At 38.5% G+C, this 19,892-nt stretch overlaps 1 protein-coding gene across 1 annotated transcript in view; it reads right to left on the reverse strand.

Annotated features, from left to right (window-relative positions):
- LOC133631538 (dynein axonemal heavy chain 8-like) overlaps positions 1-19,892 on the reverse strand; it is a 200,699-nt gene that overhangs the window by 143,942 nt on the left and 36,865 nt on the right. Inside the window, exons 13-23 of the mRNA XM_062023834.1 lie at positions 18,418-18,494; positions 17,064-17,163; positions 16,841-16,960; positions 16,596-16,731; positions 12,593-12,780; positions 11,921-12,001; positions 4,260-4,376; positions 1,431-1,550; positions 1,219-1,357; positions 1,054-1,142; positions 874-980 (exon numbers count right to left, since the gene is read on the reverse strand). Coding sequence (XP_061879818.1) covers positions 874-980; positions 1,054-1,142; positions 1,219-1,357; positions 1,431-1,550; positions 4,260-4,376; positions 11,921-12,001; positions 12,593-12,780; positions 16,596-16,731; positions 16,841-16,960; positions 17,064-17,163; positions 18,418-18,494 — 1,274 coding nt within the window. The remainder of the gene's footprint in view (positions 1-873; positions 981-1,053; positions 1,143-1,218; positions 1,358-1,430; positions 1,551-4,259; positions 4,377-11,920; positions 12,002-12,592; positions 12,781-16,595; positions 16,732-16,840; positions 16,961-17,063; positions 17,164-18,417; positions 18,495-19,892) is intronic.

Raw genomic sequence — 19,892 nt, forward strand, 5'->3', positions numbered from 1 at the left:
TGTTTTCAAAGTGACCAAAAACAAGAGCTGTTTACATACCCCCCATTTCTTTGGAAGCAGATGTTGTTGTGTAAACAGGGAGTGTCAAAATAAAGGAGGAGACGTAAACCTTTTTCGTCAGAGCGTGGGTGACACTGTAAGAGGTTACAGGTTGACACGTTTCTCCTCAATTGAGCAAAATTGAATTCTGCCTCTGTTTGATTCTTCGCTTCTTGTCTTGTTTAATAGATGTCATCAGTGTTTGAACCTGACACCCCACACCCGCTGACAGAGGCAGACCACACTGGAATTCCCACAACAAACAACAAAACCGAACAAACTTTCCACATAACGTACCAAATGGGTGTCAACACCACAAATTCTGCGATCAATCGATATTGTGGAGCAAGAGGCGCCGCCCTAAACAGCCACACCCAATTATTTGTATTGTCATTTACAGTCGGTTTGTTTTTAAAGTGAGCCTGTGTCAGAAGTGAAACACTAGGTTTGTTTGTGCGAGAGATAGTGTGTGTGTGTAAAAGGTGTCTATGGATGTTCTCATTCAGCCATTTTATTGTGTTCCTCTGCAATCAAACAATCTCTTTTACAGACATCGAAACTGGACTGTTCAGTTCGTCTTACAACCGTGTCCATTTGGTGTTGAGTTGTTTAAAAAAGCTTAATGTTTAATAACCTTTGCATAAAGCAAATATTTTCTCTCGTCCTATGTTGATTAAAAACTACACTTATTAAAGATAAACAAACTTATATCTGTGATTAATTGTGATTATTTACTAGTTAACTACGGACAAAGTGGGATTAAACGTGATTAAATATTTTAATCGTTTTACAGCCCTATTAGGTGGCTCTGCTCCATCCAGAGAGAAGACTTACTCGGGGCCACAGATTCGCCTTTCCAGGGTCTTCAGGGATAACTTGGTTGTTTCCACCAGCGCATCCAACACTCGTGCACCGAAGGAGTCGTATTGTTTTGTGAAGTCCTGAAATGTTTTCATATCGAGATTCAACACCTCTGCTGTATTCCACGTCGTGATCGTCTTCAAGCAAACATACCTTTTCAAAGCGTGTTGCTTTGTACTTCTCTTGACCTTCTGAGGCAGCCGCTTCCACACCATCAGGGGTCTTTTGAGTCTCCTTTTGAGCTAAAACGTCAAATAAACATTAGCATTGGGTCCATATGCACGGTCAAATGACAAACCAATTTGTAGACATGAATACCCGAACTGAGTCCGTCCGTGGGCTTGCTGACTTGCTTGGACTTATAAATGGCATTGAACACCTTTCCTAGCTCGTTCACCGCTTCTTTAATGTGACTGCACTGGAGTTCCAGTGTCTGTAACCCCTCTTTGCACAGATTCTACAAAAGAAGTTTATGATATTAAACTCAATAGTTTCTTGAATACAACTCCATTTGGACAGTTGCCCTCTACCTCATTGACTTCAACCAAGGGCTGAATTGTAGTGGAGTAATCCTCTGGTAGCTCGAGCAGAACAGACTCTGACATGTCTTTGAGGTAATCGTCGATGTGGAACTTGCAGATATCCTTCACCTGTATACAAAATTTGTCTTTTAAGCTCACGATAAATGAACCAGATACACTATACATGTAAAGCTAGGTGTGTTTGGCTTTTGAGTTAAACCCTAAAATGGACTCCAACCTTTTACAGGTGAACTTAAAGGCCTACTGAAAGCCACTACTAGCGACCACGCAGTCTGATAGTTTATATATCAATGATGAAATCTTAACATTGCAACACATGCCAATATGGCCGGGTTAACTTATAAAGTGACATTTAAAATTTCCCGGGAAATATCCGGCTGAAACGTCGCGGTATGATGACGTATGCGCGTGACGAAGTCAGAGTAACGGAAGTTATGGTACCCCGTAGAATCCTATACAAAAAGCTCTGTTTTCATTTCATAATTCCACAGTATTCTGGACATATTTTGCAATTTGTTTAATGAACAATGAAGGCTGCAAAGAAGACAGTTGTAGGTGGGATCGGTGTATTAGCAGCGGACTACAGCAACACAACCAGGAGGACTTTGTTGGAGAGCAGACGCGCTAGCCGCCGACCTCACCTTGACTTCCTACGTCTCCGGGCCGCCAAACGCATCGGGTGAAGTCCTTCGTCCTTCTGCCGATCGCTGGAACGCAGGTGAGCACGGGTGTTGATGAGCAGATGAGGGCTGGCTGGCGTAGGTGGAGAGCTAATGTTTTTAGCATAGCTCTGTGCGGTCCGGTTGCTAAGTTAGCTTCAATGGCGTCGTTAGCACAGCATTGTTAACCTTCGCCAGCCTGGAAAGCATTAACCGTGTATTTACATGTCCACGGTTTAATAGTATTGTTGATTTTCTATCTATCCTTCCAGTCAGGGGTTTATTTCTTTTGTTTCTATATGCAGTTAAAGCACGATGCTATCACGTTAGCTCGTAGCTAAAGCATTTCGCCGATGTATTGTCGTGGAGATAAAAGGCACTGAATGTCCATTTCGCGTGCTCGACTCTCATTTTCAAGAGGATATAGTATCCGAGGTGGTTTAAAATACAAATCCGTGATCCACAATAGAAAAAGGAGAGAGTGTGGAATCCAATGAGCCAGCTTGTACCTAAGTTACGGTCAGAGCGAAAAAAGATACGTCCATCACTGCCTCTCAAGTCCTTCACTGTAACGTTCCTCATCTACGAATCTTTCATCCTCGCTCAAATTAATGGGGTAATCATCACTTTCTCGGTCCGAATCTCTCTCGCTCCATTGTAAACAACGGGGAATTGTGAGGAATACTAGCTCCTGTGACGTCACGCTACTTCCTGTACAGGCAAGGCTTTTTTTTTATCAGCGAGCAAAAGTTGCGAACTTTATCGTCGATTTTCTCTACTAAATCCTTTCAGCAAAAATATGGCAATATCGCGAAATGATCAAGTATGACACATAGAATGGATCTGCTATTCCCGTTTAAATTTTTAAAAAAAATTTCAGTAGGCCTTTAATCTAACCTTCTTGAAACATATGAATTCACACGTCCAACAGTTTACTGTTTTACTCTATTTTACACAACTTGCTGTTCTCTGACAAAAAACTGACTGCCAGAAGCTTGTGGATGGCTACCAAAAGCGCCTTATTGCAGTGAAACTTGCCAAGGGACATGTAAGCAAATATTAACATTGCTGTATGTATACTTTTGACCCAGCACATTTAGTCACATTTTCAGTAGACCCATAATAAATTCATAAAAGGACCAAACGTCATGAATGTTGTGTGACCAACAAGTATGTGCTCCAATCACTACATCACAAAAAAGTTGTAGAAATTATTGGAAACTCAAGACAACCATGACATTATGTTCTTTACAAGTGTATGTAACATTTTTTATATGTGTATATATATATATATATATATATACATATGTCTTAATTAGATTATCCAAAAAATAGTGCTCGATACCGTGGTAGAGCGTAATATGTATGTGTGGGGAAAAATCACAAGACTATTTCATCTCTACAGGCCTGTTTCATGAGGGGTTTTCCTCAATCCTCAGGAGATTTTAATGGAAGCATTCACATACCATGGTTTATATAGGGCACAGAGCGGGTGGGTACAGGCAGGCGTTGTAAGGTGCAACCACTGTTGTAAGGTGCATCCAGCACACCTTACAACAGTGGTAACAAAAGATGCAACCTATGCTTAAAAGAGAAACTGTTTATCATATACCGCCCAGACTTGTCATCCCTCAACAAGCGCCGCGAAATTGTATCAGCATGCCGTCACAGAAGGAAATACCTCCTAGGTAACACATGAGTCAATCACCACGCCCCCACGCCTGCCTGTACCCACCCGCTCTGTGCCCTATATAAACCATGGTATGTGAATGCTTCCATTAAAATCTCCTGAGGATTGAGGAAAACCCCTCATGAAACAGGCCTGTAGAGATGAAATAGTCTTGTGATTTTTCCCCACACATATATATATATATGTGTATATATATATATATACACACTACCGTTCAAAAGTTTGGGGTCACATTGAACTATCAGACTGCGTGGTCGCTAGTAGTGGCTTTCAGTAGGCCTTTAAGAGGAATGTTAAAATTGTGATTGAACCAAGACTTAATTGGTTCACATCATGAATTACTCATATTTGTGAACTTTGCCGTTCAACACGACAGTGAAAAGTTTTAGAGAAGGTCCAATTAAGTTTACCTGAAAAGTTACTGTGCAAATAGTGAATACACAATTTGACTGCAGTGAAGGAACATACCTTGATCAGGATTGATTTGAGTTCAGACAGGGCATTGTCGATATTGTCAAAGTACTTGTCCAGGAGGAGGGACGACCATGTGACCATGACTGAGCCATAGCGGAGGAGAGACTCAATCTTTTTAAAGACATACACAGTCATGGGTCAGCAAACATTCCTCAATGAAAGCATTTTCTGTTCAACAAAGGCTCCCCCTAGAGGTCTGAGTTGCACAGTGCTTTTGGGGTATGCATTAGTGAAAATGTGATTAGCAGATAAATATATTCAATGACAATATCTCAGCTCTTTGTTATAGGTGACAAATCAGACATTTTATACCCTGATCCTGCTTGGTAATGCTCCAAAGCCACATGTGGCACTTCAGCCTCCTTATTGTGGAGACTTTCTAAAAACCAGAGTAGAGAAAATGTTTATTTTTGGAAACGAATGTGTACATGTTGCATCCTGACTGGTGATTGGATGAGCGCGAAAAAGCAAAGAAAAGGTCTGTTGGAAAGTGGCATGTGTCAAAGTCGTCAATAGCTGGTATTCCGACATGTGACTTCTTCCCGGAAGTGAAAAGCAATGGTGGTCGACCAAGCTAAGATGGCTGTTGTACAGCAAGCAAAGCGCAAACTATTTGAGTACAAAATAAGCTTGAATCTTCCTGCAAAAAGCAGATATGAGCAAAAAATCTAAACTGTGCAAAAAAATAGATCCCTATACTACCGTATTTCCTTGAATTGCCGCCGGGTATATATTATCCGCATGCCTCGTTTTACAGCCGGGTCAAACTCGCTTCGCAAAATAATTAGCGCATGCTTAGAATTACTGCCGGGTCAAACTTGTTTAGCAGAATAATTAGCATATGCCTCGTTTTACCGCCGGGTCAAACTCGTCACGTCACGAGTGACACTTCACCTTTCAAGGCATTATTTTCCAAAATGGAGGAGGCTAATTTCAATAATTTAAAATCGCATAAAGGGAAGAAGATAAAGAGCTATTCAGTAGGATTTAAGGTGCAAGCTATTGAATATGCTAAAAAGAACAGTAAGGAGGGAACTGCTCAGTTTATTACCTTCTAAACACATTTGTCAGTCTCATCTCGTGGCCAATACTACTGTAGTATTGTTATTTACATGATTGAAATGCTTAATTTATGAAAAAAAAATTGTAAAATACGCTTTAAATAAACAATATCAATATTGTGTTATTATATAATTGCAATTCTTATTATTAATATTGTGTTCGTTTGTAGTGGTGGAGAGCTGACTTTTTGTTGTTGGAGTTGCGTCTTTCAAAGCGCTTTATTTTGAAAAAATGTTTTATTAATATAGCTGCGTGTGTCAAATATGAGTCATTAAATGACTCCCGCCTCATGGTGGTAGAGGGCGCTAGTGATCATTCATGCGACTACTCGGCTGCAGAAGAAGTGACAACAACAGTTTTCTAAACTGAACTGTCAATGGAAGCAGGAGGTAATAATTAAAGGAAGATCTCCATCGAGACAGAGAGACTTTTAAAACTGAAGAAAGATAAGGAAGACTTCTATAAACAAGTTATCGATGCTTTTGTTCAGAAGGAGCGGCGCATGGACTTCATTTATAAGTAAAGGTAAGACCATAATAATGTTTTTTTATTAATTAAATGTGCTTTTCATGATGGTATCCTTACATCACTCAAATTTACATCACACTAAATTTACCGCATGCCTTTGGTAAGCGCCGGAGTGAGAAGAGGTTTTAAATTAATTACTGCCCCGGCGCTAATTCAAGGAAATACGGTTTATCAAAAAAGATTTGTCGAGTGATAAAGGATTACATCGGTCGCGTTTTCAGACATATCGAAATATTGTGCTCCACGACAAAACAGGTGGAAACTTGAAAGAACATGGAGGTCTACAACTTCTTTGTGTGTGACTGGGTCAAGGAAATTGGTATCAAGACTTTCCCAGATAAATATGCATCGTTTTTTTGCTGGGGTTTTGATTGATTGAAACTTTTATTAGTAGATTGCACAGTGAAGTACATATTCCGTACAATTGACCACTAAATGGTAACACCTGAATAAGTTTTTCAACTTGTTTAAGTCGGGGTCCACTTAAATTGATTCATGATACAGATATATACTAGGGATGTCCGATAATGGCTTTTTGCCGATACCCGATATTCCGATATTGTCCAACTCTTTAATTACCGACACCGATATCAACCGATATATGCAGTCATGGAATTAACACATTATTATGCCTAATTTGGACAACCAGGTATGGTGAAGATAAGGTACTTTTTTTAAAAATTAGTAAAATAAGATAAATAAATTAAAAACATTTTCTTGAATAAAAAAGAAAGTACAACAATATAAAAACAGTTACATAGAAACTAGTAATAAATGAAAATTAGTAAAATTAACTGTTAAAGGTTAGTACTATTAGTGGAGCAGCAGCACGCACAATCATGTGTGCTTACGGACTGTATCCCTTGCAGACTGTATTGATATATATTGATATATAATGTAGGAACCAGAATATTGATAACAGAAAGAAACAACCCTTTTGTGTGAATGAGTGTAAATGGGGGAGGGAGGTTTTTTGGGTTGGTGCACTAATTGTAAGTGTATCTTGTATTTTTTATGTTGATTTAATAAAAAAATAAAATAAAAAAATAAAATAAAAATAAAAAACCGATACCGATAATAAAAAAAACGATACCGATAATTTCCGATATTACATTTTAACGCATATATCGGCCGATAATATCGGACATCTCTAATATATACTATAAAATATATACTAACATCATAATACAGTCATCACACAAGATAATCATCAGAGTACATACATTGAATTATTTACATTATTTACAATCCGGGGTGTGGGATATGGAGGGGGTGGGGGGTTAGGTTTGGTTGGTATCAACACTTCTGTCATCAACAATTGAGAACAGAGAAATGGACATTGAAACAGTGTAGGTCTAACTTGGTAGGATATGTACAGCAAGTAGTGGACATAGAGAGAGGTATCAGAAATCATAAGAAAAACATTTGATTATTAACAATCCGGGGAGGGTGTTAGTTTAGGGATGAAGTTGCCTGAAGGAGTACTTTTTTTGCAGTTTTGAAGGAGGATAGAGATGCCCTTTCTTTTATACCTGTTGGGAGTGCATTCCTCATTGATGTGGCATACAAAGAGAATGAGTTAAGACCTTTGTTAGATCGGAATCTGGGTTTAACGTGGTTAGTAAGGTTGCATTTCATGATTTAACTTCGCTTCTAAGATGCCATGTTTGTTGCTGTTGCACGCGCCGTTTACGAGTAGCGTGTTTATCAAAATATAGATTCCAACACTGTGCATGTGCTGAAAGCTTCATTCATGATTGTTGCCTTTAGTAAAATTTTAACTCTTTTAGGTTTGCTTACATTTGCTTTCTTTTATTTAGGCACACCGAGTTGGTGCTTTTCGAAACACTCGTAGCAAACGTGTGTTTAAGATATGCAAATAATATACAAAACCCAAAACCAGTGTGAAGTTGGCACGTTGTGTAATTTGTAAATAAAAACAGAATACAATGATTTGCAAATCCTTTTCAACTTACACTACCGTTCAAAAGTTTGGCGTCACATTGAAATGTCCTTATTTTTGAAGGAAAAGCACTGTACTTTTCAATGAAGATAACTTTAAACTAGTCTTAACTTTAAAGAAATACACTCTATACATTGCTAATGTGGTAAATGACTATTCTAGCAGCAAATGTCTGCTTTTTGGTGCAATATCTACATAGGTGTATAGAGGCCCATTTCCAGCAACTATCACTCCAGTGTTCTAATGGTACAATGTGTTTGCTCATTGGCTCAGAAGGCTAATTGATGATTAGAAAACCCTTGTGCAATCATGTTCACACATCTGAAAACAGTTTAGCTCGTTACAGAAGCTACAAAACTGACCTTCCTTTGAGCAGATTGAGTTTCTGGAGCATCACATTTATGGGGTCAATGAAACGCTCAAAATGGCCAGAAAAAGAGAACTTTCATCTGAAACTCGACAGTCTATTCTTGTTCTTAGAAATTAAGGCTATTCCACTAAATTGTTTGGGTGACCCCAAACTTTTGAACGGTAGTGTATATTCAATTGAATAGACTGCAAAGACAAGATATTTAATGTTTTTTTTTGCAAATAATCATTAACTTAGAATTTAATGGCAGCAACACATTGCAAACAAGTTGTCAGAGGGGCATGTTCACCACTGTGTTACATGGCCTTTCCTTTTAACAACACTCAGTAAACGTTTGGGAACTAAGGGGACCAATTTTTGAAGCTTTTCAGGTGGAATTATTTCCCATTCTTGCTTGATGTACAGCTTAAGTTGAGCATTCCTCAACTTTCTCAGTCTTTTTTTGCCACTTGCGCCAGCTTTTTTGAAACCTGTTGCGGGCATCAAATTCCAAATGAGATACTATTTGCTAAAAAATAACAAAAGTTTTCCAGTTTGAACGTTAAGTATCTTGTTAGCTCCACTAACCACTCCACTAACCACGTTAAACCCAGATTCCGAACTAACAAAGGTCTTAACTCATTCTCTTTCTATGCCACATCAATGTGGAATGCGCTCCCAACAGGTGTAAAAGAAAGGGCATCTCTATCCTCCTTCAAAACCGCAATAAAAGTTCACCTCCAGGCAGCTACAACCCTAAACTAACACCTTCCCCGGATTGCTAATAATCAAATGTAAACAATCAAATGCAGATACTTTTTCTTATGCCTTCTGATCTCTCTCTCTCTCTCTCTCTCTCTCTCTCTTTATGTCCACTACTTGCTGTCCATATCCTACCCCCCCCCCCCCCGTCCACACCCCTGATTGTAAATAATGTAAATAATTCAATGTGATTATCTTGTGTGATGACTGTATTATGATGATAGTATATATCTGATAGTATATATCTGTATTATGAATCAATTTAAGTGGACCCCGACTTAAACAAGTTGAAAAACTTATTCGGGTGTTACCATTTAGTGGTCAATTGTACGGAATATGTACTTCACTGTGCAACCTACTAATAAAAGTCTCAATCAATCAATCAATCAATCCTTGCAGTCTATTCAATTGAATAGACAGCCCGCTGGTCACTACACACTGCACGAATGTCAGACTACATCAAATCCGGCCGCAAAAGTGCCCCAAAATTATACTTTGACGAAATAAAAGCATAATCTATTGTCATTTTATAAGATGGAGTATGTTTATAACTATATTTACACTTATTATTTTGGTCAGGAAAACAACGTCAGAATGACTGCAATTGCATACGTCCTTGGTGTCTGTTTAGTTGTCCACCTTCTCTATACACAATTGTGGCATGTGTGTGTGCGACTACATCACAAACAAGACAAACCTCAAAAGATAAACAGGAATTTGATTCTGCTCGGATGAATTTCTTTCATTGCCAGCAAGTTAACTACCGTAATTTCCGGACTATAAGCCGCTACTTTTTCCCCTTGTTCTGGTCCCTGCGGCTTATACAAGGGTGCGGCTTATTTACGGCCTGTTCTTCTCCGACACCGACGAAGAGGATTTCGGTGGTTTTAGTACGCAGGAGGAAGACGATGACACAATGATTAAAGACTGACTTTTCATATACCGGTAGACTGGTTATTTTCATAACGTACAGGCGAGCACTTTGTATTACTTTGCACTAGGGATGTCCGATAATATCGGCCTGCCGATATTATCGGCCGATAAATGCGTTAAAATGTAATATCGGAAATTATGGGTATCGTTTTTTTTATTATCTGTATCGTTTTTTTGTTTTGGTTTTTTTTGTTTTTTTTTATTAAATCAACATAAAAAACACAAGATACACTTTCAATTATTGCACCAACCCAAAAAAACTCCCTCCCCCATTTCTTTCTGTTATCAATATTCTGCTTCCTACATTATATATCAATATATATCAATACAGTCTGCAAGGGATACAGTCCGTAAGCACACATGATTGTGCGTGCTGCTGCTCCACTAATAGTACTAACCTTTAACAGTTAATTTGACTCATTTTCATTAATTACTAGTTTCTATGTAACTGTTTTTATATTGTTTTACTTTCTTTTTTATTCAAGAAAATGTTTTTAATTTAGTTATCTTATTTTATTTTATTTTTTTAAAAAGTACCTTATCTTCACCATACATGGTTGTCCAAATTAGGCATAATAATGTGTTAATTCCACGACTGCATATATCGGTTGATATCGGTATCGGTTGATATCGGTATCGGTAATCAAAGAGTTGGACAATATCGGAATATCGGATATCGGCAAAAAGCCATTATCGGACATCCCTACTTTGCAGCGTTGTATTATTTGTACTCTGCACGAATGCTGTTCGCCATGTCAAAGATGTGAAAGTTTGATTGAATGATTGAAAGATGGTGCGGCTTATAGTCCAGAAATTACGGTGATAGTGAGAGTCCGGTCCATAGTGGATCTAACATAATAGTGAGAGTCCAGTCCATAGTGGATCTAACATAATAGTGAGAGTCCAGTCCATAGTGGATCTAACATAATAGTAAGAGTCCAGTCCATAGTGGATCTAACATAATAGTAAGAGTCCAGTCCATAGTGGATCTAACATAATAGTGAGAGTCCAGTCCATAGTGGATCTAACATAATAATGAGAGTCCAGTCCATAGTGGGTCTAACATAATAGTGTGAGAGTCCAGTCCATAGTGGATCTAACATAATAGTGTGAGAGTCCAGTCCATAGTGGATCTAACATAATAGTGAGAGTCCAGTCCATAGTGGATCTAACATAATAGTGAGAGTCTAGTCCATAGTGGATCTAACATAATAGTGAGAGTCCAGTCCATAGTGGATCTAACATAATAGTGAGAGTCCAGTCCATAGTGGATCTAACATAATAGTGAGAGTCCAGTCCATAGTGGATCTAACATAATAGTGTGAGAGTCCAGTCCATAGTAGATCTAGCATAATAGTGTGAGAGTCCAGTCCATAGTGCATCTAACATAATAGTGTGAGAGTCCAGTCCATAGTGGATCTAACATAATAGTGAGAGTCCAGTCCATAGTGGGTCTAACATAATAGTGTGAGAGTCCAGTCCATAGTGGATCTAACATAATAGTGTGAGAGTCCAGTCCATAGTGGATCTAACATAATAGTGTGAGAGTCCAGTCCATAGTGGATCTAACATAATAGTGTGAGAGTCCAGTCCATAGTGGATCTAACATAATAGTGTGAGAGTCCAGTCCATAGTGGATCTAACATAATAGTGAGAGTCCAGTCCATAGTGGATCTAACATAATAGTGAGAGTCCAGTCTATAGTGGATCTAACATACCGGTATGTACTTGATATGTGTCCATAAGTTAGCAAACAGAATTTTATGTTTAAACATTCAATACAAGTGATTAGCAATTTTCTTATATAAAAAAAAGAGAGATTGAAACCTATAGAGGTTGATTAATGTAGTTATGTTTTGTGGCTCAAGACTTTTGTTTGTAGCTATACGGAGAACAAATGACAGTTGTGTTGTGGGCCTATAAAACAATAAAAAGCTGCCGGATGCAAATGGCGCCCACACATTTCACACTATGGGCATTGATAATGATGAATAGTGATGTTTAGAAACAATTAATATTTGCATCAATATTGATATTTTGATACATTTTCTTGCTTACTTGGGTGGTCTTCGACGTAATCAAGTTGTTAAAGTCCGAAGGTATGTTGTCACATGTGAACTTGTAGTCAGTCAAAATGGCCTGTAATGGAAAAAAAAATTAGTTTTTTATATACTGTGAGGAAGAATTAACACAAAAATATACACTACCGTTCAAAAGTTTGGGGTCACATTGAAATGTCCTTATTTTTGAAGGAAAAGCACTGTACTTTTCAATGAAGATAACTTTAAACTAGTCTTAACTTTAAAGAAATACACTCTATACATTGCTAATGTGGTAAATGACTATTCTAGCTGCAAATGTCTGCTTTTTGGTGCAATATCTACATAGGTGTATAGAGGCCCATTTCCAGCAACTATCACTCCAGTGTTCTAATGGTACAATGTGTTTGCTCATTGGCTCAGAAGGCTAATTGATGATTAGAAAACCCTTGTGCAATCATGTTCACACATCTGAAAACAGTTTAGCTCGTTACAGAAGCTACAAAACTGACCTTTTGAGCAGATTGAGTTTCTGGAGCATCACATTTGTGGGGTCAATTAAACGCTCAAAATGGCCAGAAAAAGAGAACTTTCATCTGAAACTCGACAGTCTATTCTTGTTCTTAGAAATGAAGGCTATTCCACAAAATTGTTTGGGTGACCCCAAACTTTTGAACGGTAGTGTACAAACCTGAAGTCTATGGTGAAAGTCCTTTAATTTCAGCTCCGACTTGAGGAAGTGCAAAGCCTGCTTTGGAACTTCCAGTCCCATCTTTACCAAACCGCTGGACTCCCGAATGGCCTCGCTTATTTTGGGGTCGTAGTTGACGAGGTATTTTGATGTCACGGTGCAGCGAATCAAAACTGTCGTATTCAAGGCTGTCCGGACAGAGAATGCAGAGACTTTTACATGTTGTGTGTCATATATGAACCCGATGCTTATTCTTAGAACAATAATAAAAAATAAATAAAATGAATCAGAAATGTAATGATGCTAGAAAAATTGTAATAAATCAAAGCTTATTTTTGCGTACACTTAGATGTGAATTCTGCAGCCATGTGACTCTTGAAAGCAATAATAGTAATAATAATAATAAATACAATACAACAAAACATTTATAATGCATAGAAAAATAACAAAATACTAGAATTAAAACTGAAAGATCTGAGCTAAACATTTTTGAGACCACTTAAAAAAAAATAGAATAGAATAACAATTAGAACAATTTAAAGAATTCTGTGGCCATATGACTCTTGTTAGTCTTCACACTAAAGGAAAACAATAATGAGATTTTTTTCCAAAATAAATACAAATTAAAAATAACAAAATTAAATGCGTAATAGCTGGGTTGCAATCATGTGACTAGGGATGTCCGATAATGGCTTTTTGCCGATATCCGATATTCCGAAACTGTCCAACTCTTTAATTACTGATACCGATGTCAACCGATACCGATATCAACCGATACCGATATATACAGTCGTGGAATTAACACATTATTATGCCTAATTTGGACAACCATGTATGGTGAAGATAAGGTCCCTTTTTAAAAAATTAATAAAATAAAATAAGATAAATAAATTCAAAACATTTTCTTGAATAAAAAAGAAAGTAAAACAATATAAAAACAGTTACATAGAAACTAGTAATTAATGAAAATGAGTAAAATTAACTGTTAAAGGTTAGTACTATTAGTGGAGCAGCAGCACACACAATCATGTGTGCTTACGGACTGTATCCCTTGCAGACTGTATTGATATATATTGATATATAATGTAGGAAGCAGAATATTAATAACAGAAAGAAACAACCCTTTTGTGTGAATGAGTGTAAATGGGGGAGGGAGGTTTTTTGGGTTGGTGCACTAATTGTAAGTGTATCTTGTGTTTTTTATGTTGATTTAATAAAAAAATTATCCATACCGATAATTTTTAAAAAACGATACCGATATTTTCCGATATTACATTTTAAAGCATTTATCGGCCGATAATAGAGACCTGTTATCGGACATCTCTACATGTGACCAAGAGGCACATCCGGGAACTTCCAGGTTTCAGGCGATGGTCTAAAGCCCCATCAGGCTACTGTTTCTTTACCCGAATCAATGCAGATTTGGGCGTATTTTGAAAAGTTTAGAGGCAAATATAAAAGCGATCATGTAAACAATATTTAAAATGAGACGGAGTGAATTTTTCCACTCTTAAGAAAAACATATTTCTTGAAGAATTTAACTAGTTATCATCACCAAGACGTTACTGCTTGCTACAACCTCAGTTCATTTGACACTTGCGGAATTTAGTGAAGAAAAGATTGAAAGCGCATCATGTCTTTACATCTGAAGGGTCCACAAATTAAGCATTAATTCGTGAAAGACAAAGTTGGACTTATTTGTGCATCGCTAAATACCTTACTTGATTGACATAACGAGTGTCGTGCTGCTGTAAATCGTGACGCTAATGAGAGAAAAGATACGTTTGTTTGCAGTTGATTTCCTGCTTCAAATATTAGTGATATGAGGGCCGTCATGAAATAGAACAGACAAGCCATTGTAATGTCTGTTCGCGGGAAAACAAAATCCTAATCTATGATTTAACTCCCTCGAATGGCCTTGATGCAACAACAGGAGCAGGCTGTTCTGAAAACATCCCCAAGAGGACTCCTCAATGATGGACGCTTCTGACCTCCTTCCCTCCTCAACGACACCTGGAGTCGAACTTTTGCTTGCATGCAGAACAGCCCCAGGCCTATGGACACTACATCAACACACCCAAGACAATGAGCATATACACACACACCCCCCACCCCACGCCTTCACCACCGCTTGATTCCCCTTCGGGGTGATGGACGGCTGGCAGCGCTTTATAGTAGCAGTCGACCTCCAGGGTCCCAACTCCTCCGCCCTCTGTTGCGAGTTGTCGTGATTATATGCAACATGTTTATGTGTGCATGGCATGAAGGTTTTTTCCCACTCCAGACTAGGCCCCCTTAGGAGCCCAGTCTAGATTGTTTTTTGTTTTTTTTTTCCCCAGCGATTTACCTTTTTACCATCTTTTACGGGGCGCCTTGTGGTGACCCATCAGCGTTCCTGTTCTGAAACCCTGTACATTGTTTGTTTGTTTAATCTTGAACGGGTTTGTGCTGAAAACAAAGTTTCGTTGTACTTGTGCCATGACAATAAAGTCCTATCCTGTCATCTACAATTCATCGCTGCAGTTGTTTTATGGTATGAAAGTAATATGTTGTCTCATTATTTAGCTGTAGATGTCCCTGTTGTTCAGCAATGTTTGCTAGCAATATGAAGGTTAAGTATATACTGGTGAGCCTACGAGAGATTTATCAATCTAGTTTAATAATTCTATTAAGGATATTTTCTTGATGCTCACAAATAGCACCAATGAGGCTATGTGGTCATCCGTGGCCAATAAAGCACTTGTCTTTCCTGCAAAACAACTACTAAGCTTTTACAACAACTACTAAGCTTTTAGTTTCTGTTATGAAAATCGAGAATGAAACTGTGGTAGATTGGACCAACAATTAAAATGTTTATTACCAGGACTTAATGACGTTAGTTTATTTGCACAACCAGGTCGTCGTAGTTATATTTAGGCATAGCAACCACAAACTAATGTGATCTTTTGTCCTTTGTTTACGTTTAATTCTGCTCTCAAAAACTACTAATACAGTAGAGAATAAACTTGATTGCAGCACAGACAGTTTCTCAAGCAAATCAAATGTTTAAACATTTTGCAAAGTGATTGCTGTAGACACAAGGTTCGATTGTATTCCACAAGATGATAAAAGTGATACTTTTAAGAGCAATTTCCTTCTATGCACTTTCGTTTTTACCCTGAATTGATTACCTTTATGAACCACTTCTTTCGAGACTCTATGAAAACTCTTTCATGTCTCTATTTAAACGACTGGAACTCCCAAAAACAGAACAGCAATACGGCATTTTCTGCTCAAACTCTACACTCACTTGTTTTAATGCGACTCTCAAGCTGCTGCGTGAATTAAGCCGCAAAGAAGAAAAACGGATATGACGTCATATGCAACCCAGCTATAGTAATAAATAATAATACTAGAAAAATAGAATAATAATCAATAAATAAACAATAGTAATAATACATACCGTATTTTTCGGACTATAAGTCGCCGTTTTTTTCATAGTTTGGCCGGGGGTGCGACTTATACTCAGAAACGACTTATGTGTGAAATTATTAACACATTGGCGTAAAATATCAAATAATATTATTGATCTCATTCACGTAAGAGACTAGACGTATAAGATTTCATGGGATTTAGCGATTAGGAGTGACAGATTGTTTGGTAAACGTATAGCATGTTCTATATGTTATAGTTATTTGAATGACTCTTACCATAATATGTTACGTTAACATACCAGGCACCTTCTCAGTTGGTTATTTATGCCTCATATAACGTACACTTATTCAGCCTGTTGTTCACTATTCTTTATTTATTTTAAATTGCCTTTCAAATGTCTATTCTTGGTGTTGGCTTTTATCAAATACATTTCCCCCAAAAATGCGACTTATACTCCAGTGGGACTTATATATGTTTTTTTTCCTTCTTTATTATGCATTTTCGGCCGGTGCGACTTATACTCCGGAGCGATTTATAGTCCGAAAAATACGGTAGGTCCCCCCTTTGAGATGATTTCCAAACAACTAACCAAAATCCAGCTTAGACACGTCCGTCACCCACGCTTTGTGGATGTCTGCCTCAAAGCGTTGTAACACCGCTGTGGTTTGATTGTACAACTTCACCACAGCGCGTCCTTCGGGGGTGGTCAGGATGTCAGAGTTTTCCTGTAAAGGACGAAGAAATCCATTGAAAATGGTCAAATAGTGTATTTTGTATGTCAGTTATACACCACTGTAATAATACAAACGTGTCAAATAACGCTTTCAAGCTCACACGTATGTAAGATATGGGTTCATGTATTTTCTTGTAGAGGTGCCGGGCCCAGCGAAGTCTCCCACAGACAGGAGGCATGTTGCGGCCCAACGGCGGGTCCTCGTTTTGCTTCTCATAGAGCTGTGACATAAAGATGCATTGGAACATTGAGAGATCCGTGTTACCATAAGTCTATTACATTTTATGAGCAGGATGACTTAATATTGCGCCCAGCATTCCATACTTTTGTCACGGCCTCCACTTCTGAGACGTAGAGCAGTAGAATGGAACCCAAAGCCTTGGGCATTTCCGCCTTCAGACAGGGAATGTTGAGTTTCTGAAAACTGCAGACAAGTGAGATGTTAAAAATCTAAAAAAAAAAGCACAAATCTTGCTTATACTACCGTTCAAAAGTTTGGGGTCAGATTGAAATGTCCTTATTTTTGAAGGAAAAGCACTGTACTTTTCAATGAAGATAACTTTAAACTAGTCTTAACTTTAAAGAAATACACTCTATTAGGGATGTCCGATAATGGCTTTTTGCCGATATCCGATATTCCGATATTGTCCAACTCTTTAATTACCGATACCGATATCAACCGATACCGATATCAACCGATATATGCAGTCGTGGAATTAACACATTATTATGCCTAATTTGGACAACCAGGTATGGTGAAGATAAGGTACTTTTTAAAAAAATTAGTAAAATAAGATAAATAAATTAAAAACATTTTCTTGAATAAAAAAAGAAAGTACAACAATATAAAAGCAGTTACATAGAAACTAGTAATGAATGAAAATGAGTAAAATTAACAGTTAAAGGTTAGTACTATTAGTGGACCAGCACAATCATGTGTGCTTACGGACTGTAGCCCTTGCAGACTGTATTGATATATATTGATATATAATGTAGGAAGCAGAATATTAATAACAGAAAGAAACAACCCTTTTGTGTGAATGAGTGTAAATGGGGGAGGGAGGTTTTTTGGGTTGGTGCACTAATTGTAAGTGTATCTTGTGTTTTTTATATTGATTTAATTAATTTAAAAAAAATAAAAATAAATAAATAAAAAAACCATACCGATAATAAAAAAAACGATACCGATAATTTCCGATATTACATTTTAACGCATATATCGGCAGGCCGATATTATCGGACATCTCTACACTCTATACATTGCTAATGTGGTAAATGACTATTCTAGCTGCAAATGTCTGCTTTTTGGTGCAATATCTACATAGGTGTATAGAGGCCCATTTCCAGCAACTATCACTCCAGTGTTCTAATGGTACAATGTGTTTGCTCATTGGCTCAGAAGGCTAATTGATGATTCGAAAACCCTTGTGCAATCATGTTCACACATCTGAAAACAGTTTAGCTCGTTACCGAAGCTACAAAACTGACCTTCCTTTGAGCAGATTGAGTTTCTGGAGCATCACATTTGTGGGGTCAATTAAACGCTCAAAATGGCCAGAAAAAGACAACTTTCATCTGAAACTCGACAAGTCTATTCTTGTTCTTAGAAATGAAGGCTATTCCACAAAATTGTTTGGGTGACCCCAAACTTTTGAACGGTAGTGTATGTTGGACCGACCGCTGTATTACGACGAGAGCTTGCTGGGATGAGTCAAATTTTGAGAAGCTCATGTTCATGAATGCCTTTAGCTGCTCCTGTAGATGAGAAGCAATTATTCCCTAAGTGTTTCTACTTTTAAAAAATGACCCACAAAAAAGAATCTGTTCCAGATTCAGACTGTAGCCATAACACATTTGGTAACATTGGGTTCTGTTTTTCTTTATTTTTTTGTTCCTTTTCTATGGTCTCTTTCACCAGAGAATAACTATTAAACATTGGACAGTCTTCTACTAAACTTTTCTCACCATTCCTCATTGAATTGTTACCATGAATTGATTAACGTGGACCCCGACTTAAACAAGTTGAAAAACTTATTCGGGTGTTACCATTTAGTGGTCAATTGTACGGAATATGCACTGCACTGTGCAATCTACTAAGAAAAAGTTTCAAAGAACTAGAAAGTTACATGGAGATTCTTGTCTCGGACAGTCGAACCACGAACACCGGTACTCCTCAGGGCTGTGTACTCTCCCCCTGTATACAAACTGCTGCACCTCCAGTCACCGGTCCGTAAAACTGCTCAAGTTTGCAGATGACACCACCCTCATCGGGCTCATCTCGGATGGCTTTGAGTCCGCCTACAGGAGAGAGGTGGACCGGCTGACGTCCTGGTGCAGCCTCAACAACCTGGAGCTGAACGCCCAGAAAACAGTGGAGATGATCATGGACTTCAGGAAAGTCACAGCCCCACCATCCCCCCTCACCCTGATTGACTCTTCCACCCCCTGTCCCCATTGTGGACTCCTTCCGTTTCTTGGGCACCACCGTCACCCAGGACCTCAAGTGGGAGCCGACCATCAGCTCCCTCATCAAGAAGGCGCAGCAGAGGATGTACTTCCTGCGGCAGCTGAGGAAACTTAAGGTGCCGACCGAGATGCTGGTGCAGTTTTACTCAGCCATCATAGAGTCCATCCTGACCTCCTCCATCACAGTGTGGTTCCCCTGGCGCCACAGTCCAGGATAAGAATAGACTGCAGCGCATGGTACGTGCTGCTGAGAAGGTGATTGGCTGCAAGCTCCCATCCCTCCAGGACCTGTTCTCCTCCAGGACCAGGAAGCGTGTGGGTCGGATCACAGCTGACTCTTCTCACCCTGGACACAAACTATTCTCCCCTCTCCCCTCAGGCAGGAGACTACGGTCCATCCAGACCCACACCTCCCGCCACCTGAACAGTTTTTTCCCCTCGGCCATCAGGCAAATGAACAATAACTCCTAACAGTAGCTCCTTGAATTCCTTCTAAGTCTATAACCAAATCTGATAGCCCAGTTACAGCTCTTTTTATTACCAAATATGTGTTTTATGTTGCACGATTGCACCAAGAAAAATTCCTAGTTTGTGAACCCGTTCTCAAACAATGGCAATAAAACTATTCTGATTCTGATTCTGATTACTGGGGGAGCAGCAGCTATGTATGGACGTAGCTGGAGAGGC

This window comes from Entelurus aequoreus, linkage group LG16 (genome assembly GCF_033978785.1).
Source record: "Entelurus aequoreus isolate RoL-2023_Sb linkage group LG16, RoL_Eaeq_v1.1, whole genome shotgun sequence".
NCBI classification, from domain to species: domain Eukaryota; kingdom Metazoa; phylum Chordata; class Actinopteri; order Syngnathiformes; family Syngnathidae; genus Entelurus; species Entelurus aequoreus.